Below are 23,743 nucleotides of genomic sequence, written 5' to 3'. Positions count from 1 at the left end.
GGACGGGGTCCCCTGCCCTCGGTGAACGGCTTTTCCGACTGAACAGTGGATCCCGAAGGCGTCTTTGCTTCTTCACGTTAACTAGTGACGCTTTTCTAGAATTAAATCCACCGAGTTTTTAAGAGTAGTCGAGGAAATGGAATACTGTTACCCAGTTTCGAGTTCAACCAGAGCAGGAATGAAAAAATTAAGTGGGACAATGACCCTAAAAAATGCAAATCATGCACTTTAAGTATTTCATGTTCCATGACGCTGTCACGTGCGGCAGCAAGAAACACGATTTAATAAGAACAGAAGCCCAGCTGGGCTCACAGCTGGCTCTCAGCTCCGGCCCTGCTGCCCCGCGGAGGCTGCGGACAGTGGAGACTTTGTGGGTGTCACAAGTGGTTGTGTGTGTAGCCTGGCACCCCGGGATGCGGCTGGCACTCGGACAGCCTCTCGAACCGTGCTCAGCCCAGCCATGGCACCCAGGTGAGAACCTGCTCACGCGCACCTATGAGATGCTTCTGTGAAAGGTCTGAAAAGTTACCAAGGTGTCAGGACACCCGTGAGCCCAAGGACAGTGCTTTACCCAGAATATGGCCTCGCTCATCTTCCATTGGTTGGATTGGGTATAAAAGAATAAAATCGCCCCTCTGCATGTTGGGACTACTGTCTGTTCACTCGCTGGAGCAGACCTCCCACCGTGGCCTCCCTGCTGGGATCGCGACCCCTTCACTGGGTCAGGAGTAGCTTCATCACATGATGAAACTTCTCTTTGCTTAGAAATGACCAGCATGCACGGGAATTTTTTTACTTCCTTTTAAAAACAAGAACAACCGAGCTTTCCCATGCCCATGTGGGCATTATAAGTAAGCATTTCCTCCTGGCGAAGGGAAAGAGTCAGGATTCTTCAATGCCATGGCCAGAGGCAAAACAGCTTTTCCCTCCCCAAATCATCCTCGTCTGAACCCACTGTTGGTGAATCCCCCCAGGCTGGGACAGTGAATGAAATAGTGGCCCCGCTTGTAAGTCCACGGGCCGCAGGAGACCCTACAGCCTGTCTTGTTAGGAGAAGGCTCACACCTTGGGGTGATACCCAGGCCCCAGCAGGAATAAGATAGGGCACCTCTGTTTATAGTTCTTTACACTCTAAACATGTCAATTTGCTTATATTTTATTACAGATATACTCGTATAATGCTGTGTGTCTATCATTTCTTTTGAAACCCTGGTAGGTGCTCTGACACGATGTCCTGGTGGGCTGCACCACCCATAGCCTGGACTCATCACTGGCTGAGGGGCACTGGCTGAGCCAGGTTTTGGTGGTCACACATGCCCTTGGCTCTGCTGTCTGCCCCCTTCCCATGGCACTGACATCCCTGTTTACCATGCACTTCGTGCCAGGGTGCCAGGCACCATGGCCATGCCTGATAAGCCTTCCCTCAGATCAGTACGCCCTTGGCTCTGCTGTCTGCCCTCTTCCATGGCACTGACATCACCGTTTACCATGCACTTCGTGCCCAGGGTGCCAGGCACCATGGTCATGCCTGATAAGCCTTCCGTCAGATCAGTACGACCGTGTTCTAAAGCTCAGAGGTCCCCCTTATCCATTCTTCCTTCTCCTTGATATTTCTGGGTAGTTCTCTGACTTCATTTTGTTTCTTTCATACTCTACACATAAACACTTTTGAAAAACATGAAATTCTTTCCAAAAGAGGGCTTTTAAGCCATTTGTGTATACCTCTAAAGTTACACATCAAGTATGGCATGTTTTGGAGAGACCTGGAGAGTATTATCCTAAGCGAAACAAGCCAAGCAGAGAAAGATAAATACCACACGATCTCACTTATTTGCGGAATATAATGAACATAACAGTCTGAGGAATTGGGTCGACCCTGAGACGTGGACGTAGGGTACAGACTGACAACCCTCAGAAGAGGGGGTGGTGGGGGGAGGGAGGAGATAAACCACAGAACTTATATGCATGTACAGATAACCGATGGACATGGACAACAAAGCCTGGGACGGGGGGGGGGGGGGGAGGAGGAGGGTGTCAATGGCAGAAAAAAAAGAAACATCTGTTACAAAAATAAAATAAAATAAAATAAACGAAAACAGAAAACAAGTATGGCATGTCCTTGCCCAGCTGAGAGCTTTGCCTCTTAGCACGTGGCGGGCTTTCTTCTTGAGGTGGCGGTTGTTTGCAGTCCCTCTGGCCTGCTCTGCCCTCTCGGGCTTCGTCAGTGTCCCAGGCCCGTTCAGCGGTGCAGGACCAGAGGCTCAGCACACCTCACCGTCTGGCCAGCGGGCCCTCTGTTAGAGAAAACAAACTACAAGGGAGAAATTGGACCTTCTCTGACGAAATAGCATTAAAATATTGCTTAATTAAAGAAACGTATAGTAGGCAGGCAGTTAACACCTTAAACTATCAGCTGAGCCACAGAATACCATTCCCCCACCCAAATAGACCCTGAGTCATGTCTGGTAAATGCACTTCTCAGCTATGTGATAAGAAAGCTCTACGTAGTGATTACAAGTGCATGAGTACCTAGGTGGCGTAGAGTCTGTGTTGTGTGGAGGGCAGGGATTTCCCTGAACTGACCACCTGGTTGGTTGGGGTCAGGTGGGATGTCTCCATACAAAATGCTTAGTGAATTTTCACAATCATACTACTTTGCTCCGCTCTGGCCATGACAAGACTTATCCTTATGCCTGTGAGCAGTTACTGTGCACCTGTTCACACAAAGTTGAGTCCCTGGGGGACAAAAGTCACGAGTGAGAAAGCGAAGGCCAACGTGTGGAGGTTCAAGCACTGGTGCCAATCTGTCCACTAGTACCTCCAGGGTCCAGTGTCACAGGCCCCTCGCTGACCTGCCCACCTGCAGGTGCTGAAGGAGACACGTTCTGGTAGAGGATGTCCCTGATAACTCTTAAAACATGTCTTCTATACTAAGTTAGATGCATTTTTTACTTTTAAATTTGCACATGATACAGTTTGGATCCATGTGAAGCTGCTTCTCTCCTCCCACTGTCTCTTCCCAGAGAGCCTGGGGCAGCAGTGGAAAGCCCTGACTTCCTCCAGGACTCGGGGTGGGGACAGCTCACACTAGCTCATAGTCTACCCTGTCATTCGGTGTTCTGGAGTTCTGATTGCCTCATCGGTCCTCCACCCACTCATCCATCCATCCATCCACCTACCCACCCACTCATCCATCCATCCACCCACCTGCCCACTCACTCATCCATCCATCCATCCATCCATCCATCCACCCACCTGCCCACCCACTCATCCATCCATCCACCCACCTGCCCACCCACTCATCCATCCATCCACCCACCTGCCCACTCACTCATCCATCCATCCATCCATCCATCCATCCATCCATCCATCCATCCATCCATCCACCTAACCACCCACTCATCCATCTATCCATCCATCCACCTACCCACCCACTCATCCATCCATCCACCCACCTGCCCACCCACTCATCCATCCATCCATCCATCCATCCATCCATCCATCCATCCACCCACCTGCCCACCCACTCATCCATCCATCCACCCTCCTGCCCACCTACTCATCCATCCATCCATCCATCCATCCATCCATCCATCCATCCATCCATCCACCTACCCACCCACTCATCCATCCATCCACCCACCTGCCCACCCACTCATCCATCCATCCACCCACCTGCCCATCCATCCATCCATCCATCCATCCATCCATCCATCCATCCATGCATCCACCTACCCACCCACTCATCCATCCATCCACCCACCTGCCCACCCACTCATCCATCCATCCATCCATCCATCCACCCACCCACCCACTCATCCATCCATCTACCTATCCACTCACTCATCCACCCACCTACCCATCCACTCACTCATCCACCCACCCATCCACTCATTCATCCACCCACCCATCCACTCATTCATCCACCCACCTACCCACCCACTCATCCACCCACCCACCCACTCATCCACCGACCTACCCATCCACTCATTCATCCACCTACCTACCCACCCACTCATCCACCCACCCATCCACTCATCCATCCACCCACCCACTCATTCATCCATCCATCTTCCTTCCTTCCTTCCTTCCTTCCTTCCTTCCTTCCTTCCTTCCTTCCTTCCATGTGTCTGTCCATGTGCCCATTCCTTCTTCCATTCAACAAGAACTTTTTGAGCACTGACTAGGTTTAGATGCTGCATTAGGTACTGGGGCCTCAGTAGTATAACAAGACTGGCAGAGTCCTTACCTCCCTAAAGCCTCTGGCCCCCATTACTCATCTCTCTCTCTCTCTCTCTCTCTCTCTCTCTCTCTCTCTCTCTCTCTCATACACACACACACACACAACTAATTCACAGATGGAGTTTAAAAGTATTCTTGTTATTCCTAAAATTGTTTTCAGTGCTAGAACCCACTGCTATATCTCCACTAAATTGCAGCCTCTTAATGGCTAACTGCCTAACTGCACCTGCTCTGCTCAGTTCTTAGCTCTTCCCAGGACAGACCCTGCTGTCTGCCTGCTCTGCTTGGCTTGTACAGTCTCTCACCCAGCCAAGCCCTCTCCTTGGGGCTGATCTGCCCACATGCACTAGTGCCTGCCTCGGGTCTTCATTAGGCCGCTCGTCCAGGAGCAGAAGTGTGAACTCTATGAGCCTAGGTTGCATAGTAAGTTCAAACACTGCCTTTCTAATATACTTTCTTCTTCTAAATTTTTCTTTATTGATTTGAGAGAGAGAGGAAGGGAGAGAGGGAGGAAGAGAAATAGAAACATCGATGAGAGAGAACATTGGCTGGCCTCCTCCTCCTGCATGTCCCACACTGGGGTTTGAGCCCACAACCTGGGCATGTGCCCTGACTAGGAATCGAACCAGCGACCTCTTGGTGCATGGATTGATGCTCAGCCACTGAGTCACACCAGCCAGACTGCATTTCTAATATACTTTTCTGGGAGTTAAATGTCCTTGGTGGAAAGAAGTATCTTGAACAAATGAGTTAGGGACCATTCAACTTCTAAAGGAGTTGAGTGAGTATGACAGACATTTATGGACTGTTGAAAGAAGGAATACGGACATTTAATGGCCCAAATATTTTCCTTGAGCTCCCAGGCCTCTCCTCTACCTGGGGATCGTTGAAATACAAGAGGATCTGATTCTGTTTACTGCACAGAGCTGAGTGTCACTGGCTAAAGTTAGGTCTTAAATCGCCAGGTTTCCTGCCGCTGCAGTGCACTGGGCCCCTGTGGCTGTGCTGTTAGACTCGTTCTCACCCCTGCTGATTACCTGTGATTATCACCTGTAATTGTCAGGTGGCTGCTAGGAAGCATCTTCAAATCCAAAGCGTTTGTTAGTCCCGAGTCATCCCCTTGACTCTGGATTTTATGCCTCGGCTTTTGTGCAAAGGGATCGAGTCACTCCCAGATGTGTAAACTTGTGTCTTAGGAGGACGTGTGGAACTCATCCAGGATCTGAGTCTCCAGCGTGCCCAGGCAAGCCCCAAGTTAACTCCACAGCAGGAGACCTTCCCTGTGCAGCCCCGAGTTAATTCCGCCCCACGCAGCATGCCAGAGCTCTGTCTGGCCGACACTGAAAAGTCAGTGGGACAGAGGACACCCAGTCTTCTTACTTCTCACCTGAGGCTTCTTTTCTGGGTGTGTGGTCCATTGCACATGTCCTCAGGTAAGGTGCCGAGCTCTGGGGCAGGATTTTCCCCAGGAAAATCCTCTGGTCTCCCCAGGTCACACCTCTAGCTTTGTGCTAGTTTCTGGTGTGGCCACAACGTATGAGACAGGAATCATTGGCTTGCTTTTAAATTCCATTTTTCCGCCTGGCCAGTGTGGCTCAGTGGTTGAGCGTTGACCCTGTACCCAGAGGTCGCCGGGTCAGTTCCCAGTCAGGGCACATGCCCAGGTGGTGGGCTCCATCCCCCGTGAGGGGCATGCAGGAGGCAGCCCATCAATGTTCCCTCTCATTGATGTTTCCATCTCTCTCTCCCTTCCTTTGTCTCTAAAAAATCAATTAAAATCCAATTATGTGGATTCATAATGTTATTAATAGACCCATAAAGAAAGAAACATAAACGTAGGTCTCGAATAATCCATCAGAATTTTTCTTGGTTAAAGTATAATCCGTGTTCAGAAAGTAATTGTTAACCCCTACTGAAATGATTACATGCTAGAGTAACTAATCTAAGAGGTGTATATTAACTCACTTAACCCATTTAATACATAAGACAACTCTCTTATTCACAGGTAGGGAAACTGAGGCACAGAGAAATGAACTTGCCTGAGGCCACACACCCAGCAAGTTTTGGGTGACTCGAACCCAGGCCTCTGGACAGGTCTGCAGAATGTTTCTTTTTTGTTTATTTAAATTTCAGTTTAGTATCTACTAGCCTTGAGTCCTCAGGCCTCATTTTGGCTATTAAAATTCTCAAAAATATGTAACAGCGCCTCACCATGTCTTCTTTGTAGATAGGTACTGATGGTGAAGTAAGCATTTGAGAAGATGAGAAAGAGTGTCCAGGAATAAAACAAACCTCTGCTCTAAACTGAATGTCAGGAAAACAGGTGGCTTTTTATTGTCCTTTCGGTAATTGGTGTGCTGCCATCTAGTGGCCTACATGAAAAATAACATGCAAACCTGGCTTTGCTGTCTCCTTGGCATTTTAAGTCAGCCTGCTGCATTAGGGTCTTAAAAAAAATTAAATTTGCAGACATGATACCTGAAAAGAATTTTAATCTGACATTCACAGTTATCATTCTTTTTTCTTACCTTCCTCACTATTCTTCCTCTGCTACAATAATGTTATGTGCATGTCCAGAATTCCTCTTTAATATCCAGTAAGAAGACACTGAACGAGAAACTGACATCTAATTAACTTTACCTACGTGTGGTTTTGAACCCTGTGCTTTCCTTCTAAGCCAATTTTATTTTTGCCAATTTGTACCTGAGTGACTGACATACTGCTTTGTCACGAGCATCCCAGCCTGCAGTTCACTCCGGCCGGGTGTATCCAGTTAGACAAGTGATCGCAGGTAGACACAGAAACCTGCAGCTTTTACCTGTTCTGCATGGGACACGTCTGCTCATCTGCACCAGCACTCGCTGACCCACAGGAAGAATTTCCGGTCATGGGGTTGCACAGTCATTGATCGCTTCATAGACATTTTGTCTTTCCATTAAAAGGGATTATAGTATAGATGCACCCTGGAGACCCAGCAGTGCTCAGATTCAGCAAATTCTAGATTCTGATGGCTATTCACAGACTTCTCAGGATATAATAATCTGACTATTATGACAGTTCAAATCAGTTTCTGCTCTGTTTAAATCTTAAAATGCCTGCGGTGATTCTTCCCTGCAGAATCATCACCCTGGCAGCTCCCGCCCCCCACCCCCTGCAGACTGTGTGTGCCAGTGATGCAATTGTCTGAAAGTCTGTGCACCACCAGGAAGATGACCCCCCACCGAATAAGGACACAGGGTGGTTTCAGTATTCGAGTGGACATTCGGGCCTAGGGAGAAGTTGGGAGGAAGTTGTAAGTTGGGTTACAACTGTGAGCACCGGCAATGGTGCAGACTGGGAGGGGCCGATTCTATTTCACTGCAAAGCCACCACCTATGGAGCGAAAGCAATCATTTTCCAAGGAGATCTAAGGTGGAGAAGATGAGCAAAAACTAGCACTCGTTTTAATCGTGTTGAATAAGGTATTGTTCAAGAAGGCCATATCTGTCTTTGGTTCATTAGGCATTCACTGAAAGTTTATTGAAGGTGTGTTAGTGAACGAGTCGGTAAGGGGAGCGTCAGTGTCCAGACTCATATCCACTTCTGATGGAGCTCACGCTCCAGGGAGATTGCTCCCCTGATTAGACGTTTTTTCTTAAAACAATTCCAGCCCGAGGAGCCTGCGCACCTGAGCCCTGCAGCTGGCACTGGTTCAGGTGTGTCCACATGGACTGTGCGCTGGACACATTTCACAACACCTGAGAGAATCAGCCTCTCATCGCCGCTAATTGATGAAGGCTGTTGAGCCTCCTGACTTCTAGGGATTTAATTAACACACCCGGTTCCTGCTGACCAGCCTGGTTTCATTGCACCCCAGTGGCGATCTATTGAATTACTTTCCCCTCCCAGGACTCTGTCACCTGGCTTCCGGCCTCTCAGGACTCTCCTGGCCCAACGCTACTTTCATTCCGCAGGTGGCAAATTGCTGTCACTGTCTAACGTAAGTTGACAAAGAGCCAGTGAAGTGACGAAACACGTCAAAGTTTATGCCTACAGACAGTAAACATTTTGAAGATCTCAGTGGATGGACTTTTGATGTGTTGGACCACAGTCATTCCACCTTCCTCAGGGTCACTTGTGGTATGAACCCCAAATCCTAACCCAGCTTTCAGACCTCTGGAGACTGCTCGGCACTCCCAAATTCATGGCCACAGGGGGCTGTGTCTGCCTAGCTTCCTCGGAGACTCCCACCCACCATGGCCAGTCCCAGGGCTGCAGTGCCCAGTGGAAGTCAGACTTGGTTTTGTCACCACCGCCCCTCAGCCACCAGCCCAGACGTACAAATTTGGTGTTCTTAGTCTTACTCTTTTCTATCACCTTTAACCCCTGTTCATTAAAAACCCACGACACTGAACTCTTTGCATTCATGTCTTTATTAGTTTGGTGATCAGCCCCCGCCTCACCGTCTGCTTGGCGTTTGCCCCCGTGCGGGCCAGGAACTGTGAATCCCACTCAGCGTACAAAGACGGCCCCGGCAGTGTTTAACAAGCATGCAGAAATCAAAGCAGCAACATTAAAGAGAAATGGCCCTCCTTCAGGCAAAGAAAATATTAGGCTAAAGCCAACCATCTTAAGGATGAAATGCAAATACCAGGTCATGTTTGTTTCTGTAAAACTCCTGCTCGAGTGAGTCTCCCTGTCACTGATCATCGAAGCAGGTCATGTCGTGGGAGCTGGGGTTTTAGCACACCACGGACCCCTCGTTGGTTTTATTGAAGGGCCCAAACAACGGACATCTCAGTGCTTGGTGTCCACGGTCACTGTACCTGTGCTCATGTCTAATTGCTGTGTGACTTACATTCACCTGTCACCTACATGTAGAACCACTCACTAAGCGGTTAGGACAGACAGCGCCATGTGTGGAAATAGTAAAACTGAAGCTCTGTGAAATGTGTGATGACAGGGAGATGGTGACCAAGAGCCCCTTTCTGTCTCTTTCCTCTGCTATCTTTCTTTTTTTCTGAAACCGCAAAGGCTACATTCACAGGGAAGGGGTCACTGCACAGACGGATGCTCCCTGTCCGGCCCTGTCATCAGGAACTGTGGTTCCTCGTGACAGCAGCTCCCTCATTCGTGGCTCAGCGTGAATCTGAAATACACTCAGAGTAAGAAGCACTGACAGGAGGCCAGGAACCAAGCTCTCCGGGGCGGCGTCCCTCCTGCGCGGGCTCATTTGAAGGAGGCTCTCACCACCCGGCCCTTGATGGGCTGCGGTGGGCGCCAGTTCCCCACCAGGGGCACCGGGGGCTCGTTCTCAGCGCTGGACAGGAGGCTGCGCAGCTTGGCCATCTGTGAGGGGCAAGGGAGACGGTCAGCTCCACATCGGACCCCGTGGACACAAATGTGCGCATCGGCGTCCAAACCTCTGGCTTTTCTACAGGACACGCAGACGGCAATCCCCGCCTCCCGTGTTCCGTCCAGAGCTATCGGGTGGCCGGGCTGGTGGGACAGACCTTTCTCTCTGGGTAAAAGCACTTGATTTCATACAGGACCGCAAGGCCTGCTGGCCCGAGCCTCTCCTCCTGAGTCCTGAAAGGATCCCTTTCACGGGAGGGTCCGTGCAGAGTGTACGCCTCTGGAGGAGGGACACGTCGGTGCGAATAACACCTGTGAGCCGTCTTCACTGGGTATGTGCACAGAGACATTTTTTAAAGAGCAGAAGGAAATAGCAGTCACGCTACATTTTAAATGTTCAGAATTGATTCTTTTCCTCAAGGGAGAAGAATTTAGGAAACTCTTATTGGTAATGCTCTGTTTCTATACAAAAACATTTTTAGCTTTTCTTTTTAAGATAATTACTCTTTCAAAATAGTTCCACCAGGGAGCCTGATGGTTATACCTGATCTGTTGATAAAAGTGACCATGAGAACTTGAGTCCACAGCCTCCAGAAACTGCTGTGTTGGGGTGGGAGACGCTGGGAAACTGACTTGACTCTTCCCACGGCCAGCCCAGGGCGGAGGGTGCCCACCTGCTCTAACCCTCTCCTCTCCGTGTGTGCACCCACTCCCTGTCCCCAAGCCATTCTCGGAGAGTCTAGCACGTTCTTCGATGAACAGTCAGAAGAGAGGACTGAGGTATTAGAAGCAGACAGACCGAATGAGAAGGTGGAATCTCATTTCCTGCCCTCGGCTGTGTGATCCTGAGCAAATTACTTACCTTTTCTGAGCCTCAACTTACCTGGAAGGCTGGAGGAACAGAGCACACTCACAGGATGACAAACCCTCCCATTAGCACCCCTCTCCCGAGGCCTGGAGTTACCCTCCTGTCTCCCAGCCAGTGCTCTGTACTTGGCTGTCTCCAGATGAACAGAGACTAATGCAGGTAATGGTGTTTCCCCCGTCACCCGGCCACCATTCAGCAACCCCCGAAGCGGCCGCACTGTCCGGGCACCCTCAGGAGCTCAGACCCAGGAAAGCTGAACAGGCTGGCTAGCGGCCCAGGGCCCACGGAGAACACCCTGGGGCACAGCTGCCCTCGGCGTCCAGGGGCAGCTGTGCCCTCGTTCAGCCCCCCCGCTCACCTGCTCCGAGCTCACGGACATGGGCTCCTTGAGCAGCAGCCAGACGATGCACTCCTCACAGGGCGGCGTGGTGAAGGAGCCGTGGTAGGTCCAGTAGTCGCGGCAGGCGGGGAACAGGCAGGACGGGTCGAAGTGCGTGAAGGGCACCTCCTTGCCCTGCAGAGCGGGCGGGGCGGGCAGGTGAGGTGGGCAGGTGCACCTGTCCTCCCCACGGCCCTCACTGTATTTGTCGGGATAAATTCAAACACAGTGGTGAAAACAAAGCATTCCAACCAAGTTCAAGCCTTTCAGAAATAAAGGGCAAAGGCAGAGGCCGGGTCTGTGTGTTCTGACTTTCTCTGGGACATTGTAGCATTTTAGTCCTTATTAATTGATGGTAGAACCATGATTCTATCACCTCTCAGCAAAAAGAAGAAACCTATCTAGACTGCAACAGAAATAATACATTATCAGTTAATGCTTTGGATCTTAATGATAAAAAAAACAGGCTCACATTTTTATTGAACACTGAAAACTTACTTTCTATGGTGGTAAAAGGTATTCGCATTTGATAGGAACAGTCCCAAACAATTAAAATGAGACTGTTAATTAGAAGAGTCCATTGTTAACGTGAAAAATATGTAGGTGTTGCCAGGAAAGAAAGGGCAACACCAGGAGCCAAACATGTTACTTCTTCAAATGTGTGTGCACATGGTATGTGTGATGTGTATGTGCATCTGGCATGTGTGCATGTGGTTGTGTGTGCATATGGTGTGTGCTGGTGCACATGTGCTATGTGCATGTGGTGTGTGTGCATGTGGAGTGTGTGTGTCTATATGGTTGTGTGCATGTATGTGGTTGTGTGCATGTGGTGTATGTGCATGTGTATATGTGGAGTGTATATGCACATGGTATATGTACATGTGGTGTGTGTGCACGCATGCATGTGGTGTGTGTGTATGTGGTGTTTGTGTGTGTTCATATGGTTGTGTGCATGTATGTGGTTGTGTGCATGTGGTGTATGTGCATGTGTATATGTGGAGTGTATATGCATATGGTATGTGTACATGTGGTGTGTGTGCCTGTGGTTGTGTGTGTGTGTGGTGTGGTGTGTATTCATGTGCTGGGGGGTGACCACTCTCATCCAACTCATTGAGACAGTAATTGTCTGACAGACTGACAGTGAGCATTAAATAAGCTGAGGTATGTGAAATTGCTTTAAAAGCTATAAACGTATCAACGTAATGGCATTAATATGTATACATGTGTTTAGCATAGTCATCAAACTCAGTAACAGACTGTAGGTGAAAGAAATACACTTGAAATGTACATGGAAAAACTGGCAGGCCCTGCTTTCTGTTCTCAGAGGGAAAATGAGCATTTTCTACCTTGGTCTTAACTTTGTCCAGCGCGTCGAGAATCAGCTGGAACTCGCCTTTCTCTCGTCCTATCTGAAAGGAAATGGGAAACCAGTCATTACAGTTTTCCCTTCTCCATCATTTAGGGCTGTCTTAAAAACCAATTTCGATGCCTCCATCTGCAAGCAGTGCTTATAAATCTGCCAGGGAATCGTGTCCTAAGCAAAAACAGAAGTTTACTTCTCCCCCTAGATTTTCGAGTCTGTATTTTCTGAACTAAACTTGGACTCCAGGCCTCTGAAGGGCCGAACCACAAAATTATATGTTGATCTGCTTCTGTGTCCTTGACCTTCTCTGCAAAGTTGTTCTATGTTTTCCTTTTTTAAAACAGAATTGGAATTAGCACAGGCTCAATGGATCGAAAACTAAATGCACCCCGCTTCCCGCTGTGCTGTGTCCATGAATTGAGAACCTAAGACAAAGTAGGTCATTCGAAAAGAAAGAAGCGAGATTTTCACCTCTGGCTTAAAAATCTAGATTGCGTTACCACAACATTCTTGTATTAACGACACTAAGCCCTCTTTAAACCAAGGCTGGCTCCACAACACACACATTCCCTGCGCTGTCTTAGCTGGGACCGTGGGCTGTGGCTGCCAGGCCCGGGCGCTGCAGCATTCCGACTGGCCTTGCTGGTTTCCAGGGTGACGGGGATGGAGAGGGAACAGGCCACTGGCCGGGCTGCTCTGCCCTCAACACCACCAGGATGGGCGCCTCCCAAGATGTCCCCAGCTCACCCTCCACACACACACTCGTCTATAAACCCACATCTATCTTGAGAAATACTGCAAATGGTACACTTTTGAGGGAAAGCAAACATTTTGAGCTGATCTTTGCAGAAATATCCACATTAGCTGACCGAGAACTGAAATTCATTCTTCTCCCCTTTGAACTAAAGGGGGGCGACATGCTGTTCTAAGCTTGGGAAAGGAAGTCAGCTTGGAAACAACAGGCGTGGCGCACGGGCACCGTACCTTCAGGAAGATGCCAACCACAGCTATCCCGTCGGGCTGCTTCAGAGCTTCTCCAAACGTGTTGTACTTTGGGTTCCAGTGGACCAAGTGCAGCTGGAAACAGAACGCGGGCTGTGAGGTCAATTCCTAGCTCACGGAAACAAGTATCGAACCGCCCGATGGTTATCCAGCCCAGGGCTTCTGAGAGCTCTCACAGAAGCTGACAGAATTCTAAATATTAACAGGCAATATTGGGGTGACATTTTTAGTAGTTAAAACACCTATAAAATCAGGATAAATAGATTTAGGACTTAGCAATAAATAAAAATTGAACTATTAATGTAAAGATTTGTTTTAGTTTTTGCATCACCTTTTTCTTACCCAGTGACACATAGAGCTATAAGCAGGAGTCTGCTAACACCCCAAAGTCACAACTCACTGGGAACTGGGGAGGAAAAAGAGGGAGTGGACATTTTCATATCTGCCTCTTTTTTGTAGCCGGTGGTACCCTCACCTAATTTAGAACACAGGCAACACTTAAATTAGTCCAAGGCTCATCCTGAGTATGTGGAACAAGAGACTACAATAGTTCCTAGTAGTTAAATCTGCTTCATTCAAAAGCAAACGTGTGCGATAGCCCGACACAGGGGCCCAAGTGCACACCTTGCCCGTGTCTGTAAGGCACACCCTAGGCCTGCCCAGCCGCGGGGGAGGCGTCCCGAGGCCTTCTCAGTAGGGGTGCGGTCCCACCACCTGCAGATGGGCTGGAGGGGCAGGGAAGTGCTGGGGGTCGCCCAGAGTTAGTTTAACCTGCAGTTGCGCTGCCCGAGGCATGCCCACGGTGCTCCTAGGCTCCTGTCCGACTGGAGCCTGCCCGGGGGAAGGGTGGGGTGGGGCAAGGGGCATGGTGCCCACTCCTGGGCACTTGTCACCTCCTACAGACTTGGTTTATGGAAAGAACATGCGGGGGCTTGTTCCTTGTATTCGGTGCCTTGATCTGAGCTACAAACCATGCTCTTCTTTTAATGGGTTCACTGAGACTAAGAGTAGTATTTGCTCATGTTCAGTTTTGTGTGTATCTACGTGTGTGTGCATATGTGTGCACATATAATTACACACACACACACGCACATGCACACCCTTCATTAAGAGATGGGAGTGTGAGCTTCAGCCAGAATTATTGAACATGATTTTTAAGAAACACAGTTTGTTCTTTAAAAACAGGGGCTTGCCCGCTGGTGTGGCTCAGTGGTTGAGGGTCGACCCATGAACCAAGGGGTCGCCGGTTTGATTCCCGGTCAGGGCTCATGCCCAGGCTGTGGGCCCGATCCCCAGTGGGGCATGCAGGAGGCGGCCAGTCGATGTTCTCTCTCATTGATGTTTCTCTCTCTCTCCCTCTTTCTAAAATCGATAAAGAAAACAACAACAACAAAACTTAAACAAAACAAAGCAGGGCAGCCCAGGGCACGACAGGCAGGTGGTTGCAGATGCCAGTCTTCGCGAGGCGGAGCCCAGACCCAGTGCCCCCTCCGGGGACTTCTTAGGTAACTAGTCTGTGCCTCAGTTTCCTGATCTGCCACTTGCCTTATAGAGCTGCTGAGGGGACCCCACAAGCCCTCCCTCCTAAGCACCTAGTGTCAGCTACCTGTCTTTTTAGTCCCACCCAGGGCCCAGCCTGTTTTCTATTCCGCTGCTATCCAACTTCTCAACACTCGGTCAAGAGTCTTCCCTCATGTCCCCGGAACTGCGCAGCCTCAGCAGTGGCAGCTTCCCTGGGCAGGCTTAGGGGAAGCGTGGGCGGCCTCGGGGTCCCAGGCAGTGAGCGCCCTCCTACCTCGGCCGCGTACTTGACTCCATCCACCGTGTGCTCCGAGCCGTGGTCATCTGCGGAGCCCCAGTGCAGGTGGAACTGGCGGAGCCGGTACGGTCCACTGAGCGGGCCGCCCCTCAGCACTGTGGTGCAGAGAAGCCGGTCAGCAGAGAAGCCCCCGCACCCCGCGGCCACACGCGCGGACGCCGGCGGGGCACACAGGCGGCGCCCGCGCGCCTTTCTCACAAAGCACATCTCGGCTCTCTCCACGTCGACGGTGTCTCCCCCTGTCTGCACTGTGTGCTTGTTTGAGTGTTTTTACAATGTCCACTGAACAGTTACGAGAATGAAGTGAAACAGCAGGGTGGGCAGTGAGGACGGAGCGCCAAGGGCCGGGGGGCCTGGGGTGCAGGGGCAGAGGCTGCCGGCTGAGGGCCAGGCAGACACCTGGTCCGCCCTGACCAGCCGGGCGTCCCAGGCAGGGCGCAGTGCTGCCTCGGACCCCTGTTTGCGTCCCTACGGAGGTGACGATGGTGCCAACCTCTCCGAGCTGCTGCGAGGGTTAAAGCAGATGAGGTACCTGCGTGTCCAGCACAGAGCCCACCCGCAGTCACTGCGCACACGGAGCTCCTCCTCCGCCGCCTGCCTCCACCTCCCTCCTTTAGGCCCCAGAGCGCTCACACGTCTGGTTTAGACAGTGCCTGCTCAGCGCAGGGAACGGGAAGTCAGACTGTCCCGGGGCACAGCTGGGCGACACCGTGTCGCTCTCGGTGGCACATTCTGGCGTGTTACCCAAGCACTCAGCCCTGTCACTTCGTACAGTCTCACGTCACTCAGCCTGGCGAAGAGGTTGAAACGTTTTTTAAAGGACACTGGAAACTATCCAGAAACCTTAAAATCAAGATTTAGCGATATAAGTTCGATCAAAATAGAATTTAGTTCTAGAAAGAGATGCCCACCAATGGGGGCTGACGGGTCTTGTTTCCGTCTGACACAACAGAGCAAGGCTCAAGTGGGCTTCGTCGAGTAGAAACAATGGCCTGATTTATTGTGTATACCTGTCAACCAACGGGAACAGTCATTATCTGGACATATGCGTCCAATGTATTAGGATAGACCTATGACACTGTCACAATATTCAACTATTTTTGTGTACCCCCAAAATAGTATGTGATCCAACTAACAGATATTGTTTAATGTTGTAGTTTAGCCTTCAACATGGAACTTTATTCCAATGCAGAAGGAGTAAACAGTAACAGGTCACTACTTAATAAATATAATTTCTATGATATTTCTGACTTGGGACCTCCTCGTGGGTAGGAAGTATGACTGGATTCTTTATGACCACATCACTGGGCATATTCATCTATTTGCATCAATAAGGATAAGTTTACCTTTTCTTTACAAATATGGCTGTAAGAAGGTGTATTATTGTACTTCAAGCACTAAAATACTGAAGGAAGAGTCTTACTTCGTGTATAGAAATAAAGCTTTTCTAACTGGCCTTTTTTTATTTCACCAATTCACTTCATAGTGTAGGTAAAATAAAGAGGTTTTGTTTTGTTTTATTTTGTTTGTAAACGTAATTTTTCATTTTCGCACACACCCATGGATAAATCGTCAGGGACTTCGAACCACTCACCAGAGGCTTCATCAGACAAACCCGAGGGAGCGTGAAGGGCACTGATCTTGATTCCCACGCTGGCCCTGTTCCCCCAGGCCTGGCCCCACCCGGACACCAGGGGAGGGGCTGCCCACTCTGTTTCTCTGTTATGTTCCTTGCTTTGCAGAACGGAGTCTCTGCCAAACTTGGAGAAGCAGAGAGCCCTTGGGTGCAGCCCGTGGGAGCCTGGAGAACAGGCACCCCTCACCTTGCGGCTGCCCCCTCCGCCCGCTCCGGCTCCGGGTGCTTGCAGCTTTACCTGGGCACGACCCTGGGCACCAGCCAACCATGGTCACAACGGAGCCACACCACGAGCAAGGCCAGGGTGGCACATTCCTCCTCAAGGCATATGTGCCAGTCTCCATGTCAAATGTCACCTCCATGTTCAGAGATGGCGTGTCCCCTCTCCCCACCAATCCTGTGACTGTCCTAAGCTGTACCTTGCCAGTGCGGAGGCGGACCCCTTGGCTCCCCCTGAGGGCCATACTCACTGGAGCGGTCGTAAGTGTCGTCGAACACCACCCGGCAGGTCTTGCCGTTGTTCAGGATGCTCTTGCAGGAGCCTGGGTCGTAGGAGGCTGACCATGGCTGCAGGGAGGAGTCGTACTTGATGTCCTTTGTGTGCAGCTCGATGGGTGACTGGTTGTCTCCCTTGGCAATGGGGTAAATTTCATGCCAGTGGTCAGGACCTAGGGAGTCAAGGTGAGGGGATTTATCAATTTGCCCCGATGGGAACCCTCCTGCTAGCTGTGGGAGGTCTTGGGTTTCAGACTGGACAGTCCAAGGCTCAGCATGCTGGTGGGACCCTGGAGACCAGGCAACTCCGCGCCTTCCTGCTTGCTCAGGGTGCAGCTCCCAAGGCTGCTGTGCCGTGGCCCTGGCCGCCCTCTGACCCAAGCTTCTGTCCTCCGGCTGGAAGAAAGCGCTGCGCACAGGCGGCTTTCAGGGCATGGTCCTCCCCCACCAGGTCCAGAGAGGCCAGCGCCTGCCTAGGGCCTCAGAGCTGGACCCCTCTGAGGTCTGACCTCGGAGGCAGTGTGATGTTGGGCAAGTTCCCCAGCCTCTCTGAGCCTTGCTCCCGCTGGTAGGAACAACAGCTCCACCCTGGGGAGCGCTGCGGCGTGGAGGGGAGGACCAGCAGCTTTGGCGCTTAGTGGGTCCGCACTGGACCCCGCCCGCGGTTTGGGGGAGTGCCCACGGTCCTCAGTGCAGGGCGCCTCAGGTATGTCGGGGACTCACCGTTGTGGCTGGCGTAGCCCCACTCCTTGGCCATGGCTGTCCTCTCGCAGGGTGACTGCTGTCCGCTGTCTGCGCAGAGTCCCCGGGAGCCCGCGCCTTTTATCCCAGTCCCCACACCCTGCACGGCCCTATTAGGTCAGCGCGGAGGGGGCGGGGGGCTAAGCTGGCTGGGGTGGTATTCGGGAGGCGGGGTGGGGGGAGCCAATGAATGCCAAGGGCTGACAGCTGTCGGGTGGGGTGGGCGGAGGTCCCTCGTGCCACCCCCTCTCCTGCCCCGTCCCCTGGAGCTGCAGGGCTGCCCCACCCGGGCACGCTGGGCACAGATGCGGCGCCTTTCGCCTGGTTCCCCTTTCCCCTCGACCATGCATTATTTTGGGGGGAGGAACAGGGTATTGCAGTTCTGCTCAGCTGCCACCTAAGACACCTCCTTCCCTGGGGGTGCTGGTGGGGGCGCTGGAAGTGGCTGTGCGCTCCTGAGACCCGCGCGGTGACGCCGGCTGGAAGGAACGCGCCGTTTGCCTGGCGGGCGCGACTCCTTTGCAGGCGACTTGGAAAGTTCTAGGAGCAGCGGGTGGGAGGAAGATCCCCGAGAGGGACGGGAGGGCAGGTCCCCAACTCCAGTTATCCTAGGAGTCTGAGGACTGCAGCCTGCCCTGAGCCTCAGCAGGCGGCTTCCCCGCGCAGACCCAGGGGCCCCTTGGCCGGGACGCAGCCCTGTGAGCACGGAGCGGAGCGGGGGCTGACCCGCCCCTCCGCGAGCTGCGCCTCTGCTCAGGAGCAGAGAACGTTCTGCAGTGCTGACAGGCATGGGCACACAGTGCGCCTGTTGTTGAGAACAAAGACCTCACTCTGCAGGACACGCGGGGAAACTGGGAGAACAGGCAGAGGGACGGTTTCCAGAGCCGCTGCCTTTTCCTCCCTCCCGGTTGTTTTTTAACAGAGGAACCAGGCGAAAGGACGAGAGCTCGGCCCAAACAGGGCCACCTGCCAGAGATAGGTTTTCAAAAGTCTGCTGGGGGTGCAGGGGGAAGAAGTCAGCGGACTTACTATTTATATTCCAAATTGCTTCTTAGTTGCAGACCAGACATGACTTGAGAAAGACAGCCAGGAGAGACCCGCTGCATTCCAGCGCTCTGCACAGGGCTGCAGTCTGTACAGCCCCTTCGCTCTGACTTTTATTTTGGCTGGTGTTTGTGCCTGGGGATTACAGAGCTGGAAAAGGAGCTGTCATCTGGTCAGGCTAGCTCATACCCCAGGCATGCGGCCCGAGCTGCTCAGAACCTGGACCGGGCAGTCACCCCCCAGGGTATTTTTGTGACGGGGATTATTTGATCCACACAATAGCCATGTGGAATCAAGAACTGAGAGAGCTTGGAAAATTCAAGCGAACACAGCAAAGCAAGTGCCCTGAGACTCTGAGCGCAGATGTCAGGCTGAAGGAAAGTCCCCGAGTTGGGCTGTCTGGGTGCTTCTGCTTCCTGTGAGTGCAGGGTGTCCTCCGCGGCTGGTGAAACCGTGTCAGGTTTCCGATCGAGAGCATCATTATCTGTATTACAAACTATGATCTTGTTCCAACTCATTAAATTGATACAATCTCTATTCTTCTGGTATGTGTGGTTAGGAGATTGGTAACTGAATTTTGTGATATTTGATATAGTCACGAAAAAGTATTGAATAAAGTCTTTATACCAGGCAAAGCCAACATTATCTAGGAATTTCTCATAGTGTCACTGTTTAGGCATAGAAAGAGTTTTAAAAATAGATTTGCATTAATTAAAATAGAAAGACTGCACAATGACCAAACAATAAATTAAAGACTTGCACAGCAGCATATAATTTAAAATAAACACTAGATAAAACTTGCAAAGTGAAATATTTAAGTTTTAGGTCTGCCACCTTGAAAAATGATGATTGGTGTCTTCACTGTACGTTTTTATAAGAAAGTTAATAAAATTTGAAACTTTATGACAATTTAGATGATTAAATCATGTCATTTCAAACCACAATATACTTTTCAGAAACCACGGATTCATCATCTGTATCTTTACTGATTGATTCTAGTATGTTTGTCTGTAAATTTCAAAATCCCCTGTCAACAGAGCAAAGAGATCATTATAGATTCTGTGCAAGACTTTGAGATTTCTGGAATGGCTTAAAAAAGAAAACGGTTAGGTACACACTGAGGTGAGTGGTGCCAGCAAAGGAGCTAGAAATAATTAACTACGATGATCCCCTAGCATTCCGACAGCGATGCTCCCAGCACTGGTACTGAAGAGCTCACGCACTGGGCCATTTGTCGGAGTTCCCCCCAAATGAATATGTTCCTACAGAGGGAGGCGGGGAGGAGGAGGGGTGGCGAAATGAATATAAACAAAGGAACCCTGGAAACCAGCAGGTAATGTGGGTGAATAGAGGGTGTCTGACTGAAGAAGTTTCAACTCAGTTGTATGTTAAAAATCACAAACTTGCCCTGGCTGGTTTGGCTCAGCGGTTAGAGCATCAGCCCACGGACCAGAGAGACCCGGGTTCGGTTCCCGCTAAGGGCACGTACCTCAGTTGCAGTTTGTCCCCGGTCCGGTTGGGGTCGTGCGGGGATGTCTCTCTCACGTTGATGTTTCTCTCTCTCTCTTCTCCCTCTCTCCCTGCTCTATCTGACTATAAATGCAAAAATGTCCTCAGGCGAGGATAAATAAATAAATAAATCACAAACTTGAAAGATCTAAGATGATAAAATTTTAAAATATTTTTACTCTTGATTTGGCATTTTATTTCACAAGATACCAGGCAATAAAACTCAGTTAAATCTTCTGCAAGTTGATGGCATTTGGGGTTTCTAGTGCAGCAGGAAAAGGGGAGATATTGCTGCCTTATTCACTTCTTCAACCAAAGCATAAACCAGGATTTGGAATAACTGCATAATTGTGCTCAAATATTTTATTTGCTCCAGCGGCATCTATCTTCTATCACATTTTTATGTGTATAGAACAAGTACTGTGATAGAAATATAAAAATTATAAATATAAATATAAAACTCAATCACTAATAAGTAAAAAAATTCAAAATTAAAATAAAAGAAATTTAATAGAAATGAAATAAATATAAAAATATCATAAATCTAAAATATCAAATCTAATAAAAATCAAAATTTTGAATTTTAACTGTCATACATAACTTTTGCCTTCCTCCCTGAAAATGCGATGTTTTGTTTATGTTTTTTTTTTTCCCTTCATGAAACATGGCCAGGAAGTTTGGCGCACCATCTGCGATATGAAGGTGACAGGCGCCGTCCCTGAGGGGACACAGGACAGCTGAGCCACTCTGAGGGATCTTAAATGTAGGCTCCTGTTCCTGGCAAATTCATGGGTGAGCAGCCTGAGGCCATGTCCCAGCCGGTGTCCCTCACCAAATGCACCCTCCTGAGATGATCATGTCACTGCAGGTGAGCGTGGAGGTAAGGGTGAGCCCCCCAATCTGTGCAGGAAGATATTTTTGTTGTTTGTTGATATTTATCCTCGCCCAAGGACATTTTTGCATTTATCTTCAGATAGAGCAGGAGGGAGAGAGGAGGGAAGAGAGAGGAACATTGATGTGAGAGAGACACATCAGGTGGTTGCCACCACACGACCCCAACCGGGGCTGGGGACAAACTGCAACGGAGGTACATGCCCTTAGCGGGAACCGAACCCGGGTCTCTCTGGTCCGTGGGCCAACGCTCTAACCGCTGAGCCAAAACGGCCAGGGCGATGCAGGAAGATTTAATCCTCAGGGCTCATCTATTCAACCTCTTTCTTCCCAGTGCAAACTCTTCTTTTAAAATACAGTAGTTGTGTGTTACATGGAAGAAACTCATTAATTAAACTTTATAACACCTTTGCTTAGATGGCTGAGTCTCATTCTCAATAACTTAAGGGTGGTTTTTCCTTGTAACATGAACGAGTGGGATGGCGTTTTGTTTCCGAGCCCGGAGGTGGGCACAGCCTGTGCTTGCTCTGGCCTCAGGAGCATCCTCTGCGACCGGGGAGACTGGGCAGGGAGAGGCCGCAGGGCTGGGCAGGGAGAGGCGCTCGGCCAGGCAGGGAGAGGCCGCTCGGCCGGGCAGGGAGAGGCCGCTCGGCCGGGCAGGGAGAGGCCGCAGGGCTGGGCAGGGAGAGGTGCTCGGCTGGGCAGGGAGAGGCCGCAGGGCCGGGCAGGGAGAGGTGCTCGGCTGGGCAGGGAGAGGCGCTCGGCTGGGCATGGAGAGGCACTCGGCTGGGCATGGAGAGGCGCAGGGCTGGGCATGGAGAGGCCGCTCAGCCGGGCAGGGAGAGGCCGCAGGGCCGGGCAGGGAGAGGCGCTCGGCTGGGCAGGGAGAGGCCGCAGGGCCGAGCAGGGAGAGGTGCTCGGCTGGGCAGGGAGAGGCGCTCGGCTGGGCATGGAGAGGCACTCGGCTGGGCATGGAGAGGCGCAGGGCTGGGCATGGAGAGGCGCAGGGCTGGGCATGGAGAGGCCGCTCGGCCGGGCAGGGAGAGGCCGCTCGGCCGGGCAGGGAGAGGCGCTCGGCCAGGCAGGGAGAGGCCGCACGGCGCCTGCCTCCGCTCTGCGCTCAGAAGCCCTCACACCGCGCAGGCTCCGCTCACCAGCCAGCAACCTCAGTGCCTCCCGGGCGCGTTCACTTTCTCCAGCGTCTCCCGAGAAGTCACCCACCCGCCCGAAGTGAACCTCATCCCTCCTGTGTGCAGGCGGGAGCAGTGAAGACAGCCCACACCCAGCCGGCCCCCTGCCACCGCCAGGCTGCTCCACAGGGCTGCCAGGTGACCCTGCCCACAGTGGGCCTCTGCGTGCACCTTCCAAACCCAATGTCACCAATTCTGAGCAAAACACATTCATCTCATCTAAGAAAATGAACTGTGATAAGAACTAAAAATAATATTCCAACAGAGCGTTGCACTTCCTTGGTATAGTATTTGATAATCAAATTAGTAAAAGTGAAATTCAAACTCCTCTGAAGGGCATTTGAGGGTCCTCAGACATCTGCCTGCCTGCCTTCCAGCCGCACCCCAGCCTCCATCCAGACTCCCCGCCCTCCTCTTGAGCTCCAGCTGTCCTTCCCTCTCCCACAACACACCTGTTCTCCCCGACCTGCGACTGACTCACGTTCACTTTGGGTACCTGAGAAGGCCGACCTGTCCATCTCAACAGGTGCAGAGGACATGAAGATATTACCGGTGTGGCCAGTGTTCACGAAAGATTTCACACTGAAAGGCGTTCCTGCACCTTTAGGATCAGGTCTCTGTTAACTTGCTTTCTCTTCCCTGAAGACATTCTCACTTAAGGCCAAGCCATTTCTCTGAATTTGTGTGTGTGTTATTTTAACTTTGTTTTTGGTGGGGATATTGTTTTCCATGTGATGTGAATTGTTTTGCTTCCCTGGGAAAAAATCAGGCACCAACCTGACTTCTATACAAGCTAGAATCTCAAGTCTACTTCTTCCTGTAGGGTATTGCTACCGTGGGCCGGTCAGGTGACTTCTCAGGATGGTCACAGCTGCCCTGGACACCTGGCTTGGTTATTAGCGCCAAGCAAAGTAATAGGTGTACAAGCACCTGAAAACTCACATGTCATTTATCATTATTCTCACTTTACAGATTTGACTGAGTAAATATGTAAGAGCTGGGAGTTTGCAAGACATCATTTAGAAAATTAGAAGGGCTATTTTGCAAAGCACAAACCTGGTAAATCTAAAATCATGGTCTCTCAAGGACATTAAAAGACACTAGAGATCACTTTTCAGCAAATTTCTAAGAACACAGCAGAAAAAACATCTGCGCCATTTGAATTTTTATAGCTTTTAAAGTCATTGAGTATTTCTTTATTTTTCCAAAATTAAATAATCAAGACTAATA

The 23,743-nt window shown here is 50.7% G+C and overlaps 1 protein-coding gene across 1 annotated transcript; it reads right to left on the bottom strand.

Annotated features, from left to right (window-relative positions):
• Positions 1–8,636: 8,636 nt before the first annotated feature.
• Positions 8,637–17,989, bottom strand: CA3 (carbonic anhydrase 3). The gene is made up of 7 exons (XM_036264494.1): positions 17,862–17,989; positions 17,114–17,311; positions 14,984–15,102; positions 13,171–13,263; positions 12,170–12,232; positions 10,803–10,958; positions 8,637–9,570 (listed from the first exon to the last, which is right to left on the bottom strand). The coding sequence occupies exons 1-7, from the start codon at positions 17,893–17,895 to the stop codon at positions 9,451–9,453; spliced, it is 783 nt and encodes a 260-aa protein (XP_036120387.1). The 5' UTR covers positions 17,896–17,989; the 3' UTR covers positions 8,637–9,450.
• Between the last annotated feature and the right edge of the window lie 5,754 nt (positions 17,990–23,743).

This window comes from Molossus molossus, unplaced genomic scaffold (genome assembly GCF_014108415.1).
Source record: "Molossus molossus isolate mMolMol1 unplaced genomic scaffold, mMolMol1.p scaffold_m16_p_16, whole genome shotgun sequence".
Lineage (NCBI taxonomy): Eukaryota > Metazoa > Chordata > Mammalia > Chiroptera > Molossidae > Molossus > Molossus molossus.
The sequence above is the reverse complement of the archived record's forward strand: the minus strand, read 5'-3'. Positions and strand labels throughout refer to the sequence as shown.

What these genes read in the sequence shown, in the direction of transcription:
- CA3 (XM_036264494.1), bottom strand. Translation starts at nt 17,895, where the DNA reads ATGGCCAAGGAGTGGGGCTACGCCAGCCACAACG. An exon ending in TGGACAAAGTTAAGACCAAG is followed by an intron (nt 10,959 to 12,169) that starts GTAGAAAATGCT and finishes CCCGCTCTGCAG; the next exon opens with GGCAAGGAGGTGCCCTTCAC. An exon ending in TGTCCGTGAGCTCGGAGCAG is followed by an intron (nt 9,571 to 10,802) that starts GTGAGCGGGGGG and finishes TGCCCCTCACAG; the next exon opens with ATGGCCAAGCTGCGCAGCCT.